The sequence below is a fragment of the Berghia stephanieae genome, chromosome 11 (assembly GCF_034508935.2).
Source record: "Berghia stephanieae isolate SIO BIC M18660-M18661 chromosome 11, UCSD_Bste_1.3, whole genome shotgun sequence".
Lineage (NCBI taxonomy): Eukaryota > Metazoa > Mollusca > Gastropoda > Nudibranchia > Aeolidiidae > Berghia > Berghia stephanieae.
Window position 1 is genome coordinate 4,167,241 of NC_088370.1, and position 8,555 is coordinate 4,175,795.

Genomic DNA, 8,555 nt, shown 5'->3' on the forward strand with positions numbered 1-8,555 from the left:
GCATGGGTGTACGATCCGATAGTGATGTCGTTTCTTCTTCTCTTTACTAGCCTATCCTGCTTCTTTGGTTTGTGATTGTATTTTTGACAGGGGATATTTTTTTTCTGTAAATCTTCTGCCTGTTGTTCTTGGTTATTTATAATTTAGCTTATGATATCTTTAGGTTATGATTTTGATTTACAGTTGTACTATTTTTGTTAGATTGCTTGTTTTTTTGTTTCAGCGGTCTCTCATATAACCTCAATTGTGTTGGAAGAGACCTAAAGCAACAAACAAACAAACAAAAAAAAAGAGCTGGACCATAAACAAGACCATGGTTAAAAGACTGGAGGCAGTGGAAATGTGGTTTTACAGAAGAATGATGAGGGTGTCATGGATGGAAAGGAAAAGAAATGAAGAAATTTTAGAAATGGCAAACAGAAAAAGATCACTGATAACAAAAATCATCAAACGCCAAATGGAATTTTTAGGACACACTATCCGCCACCCTGGTTTGGAAGTACTCGCCTTGACTGGAAAGATGAATGGAAAAAGAATAAGAGGAAGACAAAGAATAACGTATTTGAAAGGGATAAGAACTTGGACAGATGAAGCTGAGAAAGGTGGCGCTGCTTTAATAGAATTGGCAAGAGATAGATCAGCTTGGCGGAAGATGACCTCCGACGTCTGCTTCAGATGTGGAACTACATGAGAGATGAGAATGTCATTTTACTTGAGTCCAGTGTTAAGATAAGGGTTGGTCCTTATGTTTGTGTAAAAATTCTGTAAATTTTGCCAAAGGAATCAGCAACCCTTATCAAGAACTTGGGTGGATGTCAACCCTCCAACCTTCCCAGGTGCAAGTCTTAGACTCTGTTTTGGGAATAAATATCACCCTTAAATATCTGAACTATGAGAGTATTTTATATGGTTACTTTATTCATTTGAATTTATTTGAAATTATTTATTTTTTAAATAAATGATATAAAAATGCACTGTGTTGTTTATTCAAAGCCATTGTAAATTAATTCAAGGTAAAAGAAGCAAAGGCATCAGTGCATGGGTTAATTTCTTTATTTTTCACCAGACTCAGGTAAAGCCACAACCATTGCCATCAGTATCATCAGTACCATCAGTATCCACACCACGGAAAAGAAAGGCATCGCCTTCACCATCATCGTCCTCAGACTCAGACAGTGACTCTTCCAGTAGTGAAGATAAGCAAGAGCCTGTTAAGAAAGAGAGTTCTCCTTCAAAGTGAGTTTGTTTTGATTTTTAAAAAAAAAATGTTTTTTTGGGGGGGGGGGGGGGGGGGGAATGCTAATTTTTTTTATGCATTAATGACATCCTCAACAAACCTGCCTATTCCAAATATCTTGGCAGACTGTTTTGGCCTGTTTCACAAAAAAGAAAACGGGTAATTTTTTCCCCTTTTTCAACATCCTCCTTCCATAACGGGACCTCTGGCAGAAAAGAAAGTTCTCCTTTGTGTGTATGTTTTTTTTGTTTTTTTTTTTGTGAGGGGAAGGGAGAGCAGGTTAGTGGTGAAATACAAATATAGGAGTCCATTTGTTTTGGTATCTGTAAACCATTCATATAAAAAAAATATTTGTATAATGACATTGATTAAAATGATGATTAAATATCACACACACCTTTAAAATACTGCCACACAATGCGTGGGAATGCTAATTTTTTATATGCATTAATGACATCCTCAACAAACCTGCCTATTCCAAATATCTTGGCAGACTTGTTTTGGCCTGTTTCACAAAAAAGAAAACGGGTAATTTTTTCCCCCTTTTATCAACATCCTCCTTCCATAACGGGACCTCTGGCAGAAAAGAAAGTTCTCCTTTTGTGTGTATGTTTTTTTTGTTTTTTTTTTGTGAGGGGAAGGGAGAGCAGGTTAGTGGTGAAATACAAAATATAGGAGTCCCATTTGTTTTGGTATCTGTAAACCATTCATATAAAAAAAAATATTTGTATAATGACATTGATTAAAATGATGATTTAAATATCACACACACCTTTAAAATACTGCCACACAATGCATACCAAATGGCACATACTGCATTCTTTATATGCATTAATGACATCCTCAACAAACCTGCCTATTCCAAATATCTTGGCAGACTTGTTTTGGCCTGTTTCACAAAAAAGAAAACGGGTAATTTTTTCCCCCTTTTATCAACATCCTCCTTCCATAACGGGACCTCTGGCAGAAAAGAAAGTTCTCCTTTTGTGTGTATGTTTTTTTTGTTTTTTTTTTTTGTGAGGGGAAGGGAGAGCAGGTTAGTGGTGAAATACAAAATATAGGAGTCCCATTTGTTTTGGTATCTGTAAACCATTCATATAAAAAAAAATATTTGTATAATGACATTGATTAAAATGATGATTTAAATATCACACACACCTTTAAAATACTGCCACACAATGCATACCAAATGGCACATACTGCATTCTTTTAGAAAACGACAGAATAGACTATTCAAAATCATGTGTTGCAAAACAATAAATAAAATATAATAAAATAGATATCAATAAATTCAAAATAAAACTCTATATACCATAATTCGATGATGATAATTCGCAGAATTCTGGGATATTAAGATAAGATAAAATGAACTATATTTATCCAATTATGTAAATTTACAATTGGTGTTTTTGTATGATCTCAGAAATGTTCTGCTGATTTTGCCATGGAAAATATATTACAGTGCTGATGGTTTTCCTCGGATCCGCGAAAATCCGCAATTTTGGAGTCCAGAGGAGGAATTTCCTCCTTTTAAAAATTACATTTTCTTGAAACAATGTGCTAGCAATGAGAGAGTTGATGTGTGGTGGAACACACAGGTGCAGTTTCCCACTCTCCAGAAGTTAGCTAGAGTATCAATGATAGTCTATCATCTCAATTGCTCTAAAAGTGGGGTTTAGTGCAGTAAAAATGGGGCTTAACTCTTTAAGATTCAACCCGACAAAAACCGACAACGGCATAATATTCATGGGCGGGGTAGTCAAGACTGGCCTCAGTAAGTAAAATCCAATCGTTGTGAAGGAAATGACAGGCCCTGTCACTGCCTCAGGGTGTTTTCAGCTTTGATTATTATAAATTTGCTGACAGAAAAGAAAATACGTTTCAGAAATTGCGATTTAAATCCTATTTTATTTGCGGGTGAAAATAATTGACATTGCACTTTGTTTGGTAAAAATCGGTAAAAAATTACGACTTTGGTGAAGAAAAATGACTTTGAAGACAATTATTGTAAACTTTTAATAATATTATGAATAATTTATAACTCCCTTATTTGTGGGTCGATTTTGTCATTCGAGGTATCAATTTTATTGTAATAAAGAGATAGGAACTTCAGAGTTATTTTTTCTGATGCGAAATTATTACTTTGTAATTTTAGCACCAAGAAAAATATGTCGGTAAATAAATTTGTTACACCTCTTTGATAGACCGCCGGGGTCCGTTCGTGTAGAATTGTGAATCAAGCATCTCAAAGTCTTCGACCAATCACAGGCTATCTATCCAGCTGGCCGAAACAAAGACGCTTCTCCCCGTCGATGTATTACGCTATTGTTATGCAAGGAATATAACACCTTATGGAGTAGGCCTAAAAGCTAAAATCTAAAAGTAAAATATATAATTCTGAGGAATTTGAAAGTCACATTGCTGAAATCAGCTTGAAAAAAGAAGTACATTGGTCTTTGTTTCATAAAAATCGGTTGAAAACCAACTGTTTTACGAATAAATTTGATTTTAAAAATTGCTTTTGTTTATTTTAGCTTATTTTAGCAACTTTTTTATTTATCGGCCGATTTTCTTGATTTTTATACCATTCTTTATATCTCAAAGAGACGAGATCAGTGATATACTTTGTTTGTTTCAAATGTAACTAGAACATAATTTGGCTTTTTTACCTATCGACCATGCCTGGATAATTTATTCAACAACGTGGCGATGTGATGCAACTATTCCATGGCCTTCTTCCACTGCATCGACGATGATTCAATTCATTGTTGACGGCTGTTGACACGTGAGCTGCCAGAACGACCAATCGTTGAAGGGTCAAGATTCTCAGTAGCCAATCGTTCTTCGGTCAAAAAACTTATGAACTCACGAGAACAAAAGTTTGAAATTTGGTGATGGACGGACCTATGAAATCGTTTCTGGGCGGAGTTTAGCCATGAGTGACCGTAGAAAACGAAAAGGCGACTACAGATATCAAAGAGTAGGCTTATATCATCAAAGGATGTCTACATGATTGACATGGCCATATAGGGAACTCATTATCTACTCCCCCAAAAAGAATCTGAACACGAGAGGGTTAAAGGCAACATTTTCCTACTTTTTCACTTTTTGTCACCATCAGCACTGATTTTACTCTGAGAAAAGCTCAGGGGGTCAAGTGGGGAAATCAGGGGAAATAATCACCATCGTGTAGTGTGTCATATTATGATACCTGTTCATGAACCTTGACGACACTCATTTTTATCACATCTGCATTGAAATATCAAAATTGGATGAGTTGGTGGACAGTTCATTATTTATAATCAGGCATTTATTACCTTATTAACTCATTCAATCCTTGAGATTTTTGCTGATTTTCAAAATTGGAAAAAATGTATTAACAATAAGCATGTACATAGATAGTTTTATTCAACTATCATTAACATGCAAAAACTAAAAACATTAACTTTGATACTACGCCTATAATTTGTCTTAGAAAAATGTAATAAATAGACATGGGGTAAAAGTAACCCGGGTAAGCTACGGATTTAGTCGGTGTTAGGGTTGAGTGAGTTAAGTTAAATTCATCTAGTAAAGAAATAAAGAGTATCATTTATGGTTATTGCTGGGTGGGGTCTTTTGTCCTCCCATAGTGTGCAAGCAGGTACTTAGATTACACTACGAATCTTGACTATGACACTTATTTGTGTATTAGATATTTAATCATTTGAAATAGTGGTCACATACTCAAAATTGTCAAATTGACAATGAATGTTGTTTATATAACTTTGAAAAATTGTATCTACGCATGAAAGTTTCACAGAGCATTTAAAAGTTTTTAGATGCTATTAGCACTTAAACGATACGATACGATACTATATCTTCTATCCCCTTATATCTGTTTTCAACTTGCTTTCTGTCTTTGTCTTGAAATGAGATTACTTAGTTTTGTCCTGCCCGGGCTGGAATTTTGGCTGAAGGAAAAAAGTCAAATGTGTAGTTATAGTTTGAAAAGATGATAATTTTTTCCTTTTAAATCATCTGTTTGTTTTGTACAGTTATATTTTTTGTTTTGTTTTGAGTCTAAATATGATTTATAAACATTTGAGTGTATCCATCTTAGTGGGGACCTGGCTTGCGTCTGGATGAGACTTTTAGGTGATCTCAAACTAAAAATACTGATAGTGTGCACTTATAATCTACTTCTGCTTCCTATTTGAACCCTTCCCCTTTGCCTTACATTTTCTTGTATGATTTTAATAGTAAATCTTGAATTTTCCGACTATCCCATTTTCTTCTTTTTTAAGGTGCTGATATAACCAAAATGTGTCAAATGCTGAAAAACTCTTAAAAACAAACAAAGCAATCAAAGTTTGCGTTGATAGCACAAAAAAATATAAGAAGAAGAAATGACATATAATCTTTTTTTTTATTATTGTCTTACAATTTATACGATTACAATATATTCTATTCTTTCAGAAAAAAGATAAACAAAGTGGCAGTCAAGAAACCAAAGGTGGAACAGAAGGGTGAGAGCGATGAGAGTAGTGACAGTAGTGACGAGGAATGAATCAGGCTAGAGTGTTTGAATGAAATAGAATCCTGATAGATTATTTGACGGCATTTAGGGACAATTTGCTATCCCATGATATTCTAAAACTCATCAACGGTGCTTTGACAAAAGTTGTTTTTACAACATTTGTGACCACAATACTTCAATACAATGTTTTTTTGAAAAAAAATATGGCAAGATTTCGTTTTTAATGCAGTGGGATCTGCATCGATCAACAATCTTAAGAAGAATAATCGAAAAACTGACGGTCTAGCACTAATGGAATAACAGACATAGTTTCTCAAAGGTTCCCAAAATGTGTGGACAAAGTCAGTACTTGGTCTATACCTTTTTTTCAACACTTTAAAAAAGTCTATAACTACCAGGTGTGCAATAAGGTCGTAATATTGTCAATTTGACAGCTTGGTTGTAAAATATTGTAAAGTTGTAAGTTGAAGGTTCAAAGAATTAAATTTTTAAAACGTTCATTGAGGAATTCAATATGACATGTCAAAACTGCAAATGCACAAATTGAAACAAACAGAAACACACACATATACACACACACACAGTGCACTTGTATAATCGATGTTAAAGGTTCTGGAAAATGTTTTTTTAAAAAGAAAGTTGAATATTAGGTATATATATATATGTATAATATAGAATATAATTTGGCTATTTTTAGTAGTTATTGTAATTTCCTAGGTCGTAAATTTTGTTCCAAAGTCGTAAATTTTACTTTGAATTTTTGCGGGACATCTTAATCTAATCTTTTCGACCGGAACTTTTGATGCTAGATTGTCAATTTTTGGTTTATTTTTTTATCATTCAATCCAGAGAAATTGATGAAAAGAAGTCTTGCGAAATTTTTTCAAAATAACTTTGTATTGGAGTAATTTTGTAGCAGATTTTACTCGAATAACCTTTTGGCACAGCCTTGTTTTCATCTTTTTTTAAATGTCCAAGCCATGTTTCATTCAACACGTAACGTTTTCATGATAACCCCTTTAATGCTAAAGATGAATAATCTTTGAATTTAAAAAAAGTTGTAAGTTGCCCCAAATCCTAGTGCCACACAAAACCTTTTTGTGTGTTTTAAAGCTCTTTTTCATGGCAAAGTGAATTTTTTCTAATCAAAAGATCTTGAACTTCACACAAAGATTGACAATCGTATCAGTCATTATGAACTATAATTCGAAATATTGTTATAAATGAAGATAACTGATCTTGTAGGAATTTGGTTCCTTTTCATGTTAAAATCAAGTTGTCATTCATGATTTGTCATACAATCTTTTAATTTTCACCACTATAATAAATTGTAAAAATATTTTCTTCTATTACTCATGTATAATTTTGATTTTAATTACATTTACATTTGCATGCCACTTTACCCCATGCCTCGCCCCAAATCCGAACTGTTAATCCAAGTATCCAAAAGATCACAATAATTTTAAAATGTCAGCATTTATACAGCGCATATCCACAAAATGTGATTCCAAAAATAACAAGGGGTTCAAAATCAATAGTAACACCATATCAATAAGTGTCAATAACCATGACTATTATGCCTTTTATGTTATATTAATCTGTCATTTATAAAGGGAAATCCGAAACGTCCACATCAATCGTCTTTTTACATAAACTGAAGCTTATATTCTACCACATTGTCATATAAACTTTAAAAAAATATATATATAAGGCTGTATGACTATGAGTTTAATGCTGTATGGGTTTGAGTCATGAGCATACGTATTTGGGACGAGGGGGTTTGGTAATCTATTTTCGTTTTTTTAGCGAGGTTAATGACAAAAAAAAAAATGAGTTTCTCAAACAGTGAAGAATTTAGTTTGACCAATCTACAATTAGAGCTGTTAGAATTTGAGATATAGAAAAAGCATACAGGTTAGGGGTGACCTACCCTATTGTAAAAATAAACAAAAAACATCCAATTGGATAGGAGATACCCTCAACTATATCGACCATGTCATTCTATAATTGTGTAACTTGAAAATATTGAATTTGTTTTGTTTTTGTTTTAAAAGAATTTTTTTAAAGCAAATATATATATATATATATATATATATATATATATATATATATATATATATATATATATATATATATATATATATATTCATAACGTTTTTCCAGTAATCCCCGACTCATTTTGTACGCAAGGTATAAATGTTGATTACACATGATATATAATTTGTTGCTCATCAAGAGCATGTGCAATGATGTCTTTTAAAAATATTTGTCTCTCCCATAAAATTTGGTTAAAACCAGTTTACAAGTGGTTAGAGAATGACACCGCTGATATGTAACTGTGGAGGCTTCATAATGGTATAATACTAATACCTGTAGTTTATGTTTATACAAGTGCCATTGTACCAGCACTTTCCAGGAACTTGCATTGGTTAAAAAAAAAAAGGCAGCATGGCAGGTTGATGGAATATCTAACTTGATTTACTATGAATTCAATTACAATTCTTGTTGCTCATCCTTCATATGGAACCGGGAGTAGTATGGAGTAATTCAGGTCTCTTTCAGGGGTCAAAGCTGGCTGGGACTTTCTAGCAGCGCTGGTATTTTGTAATTGATTTTGATATCCTGATGAAAATTTGCCAACGTAATTCAGATAAAAAATTTTTTTTAGGAAAGGAGGGGGAAGAGGGCTAAGAAATATAATGGCACTTTGCCACCTGCAGCATCTCCACAGCATCATTATTACCACCATCATCTACCACCACCACTTGATGATCATCATCGTCGTCATTACAACTACTA

General features: G+C 33.3%; 1 protein-coding gene across 1 annotated transcript in view; it reads left to right on the forward strand.

Moving 5' to 3' along the window:
* Positions 1-7,662, forward strand: part of LOC144956522 (nucleolar transcription factor 1-A-like) — a 33,795-nt gene extending 26,133 nt beyond the window's left edge. The window contains exons 12-13 of the mRNA XM_078887070.1: positions 1,067-1,236; positions 5,696-7,662. Of these exons, the coding sequence (XP_078743196.1) occupies positions 1,067-1,236; positions 5,696-5,786 (261 nt within the window). The 3' untranslated portion in view covers positions 5,787-7,662. The remainder of the gene's footprint in view (positions 1-1,066; positions 1,237-5,695) is intronic.
* The last annotated feature ends 893 nt before the right edge of the window (positions 7,663-8,555 follow it).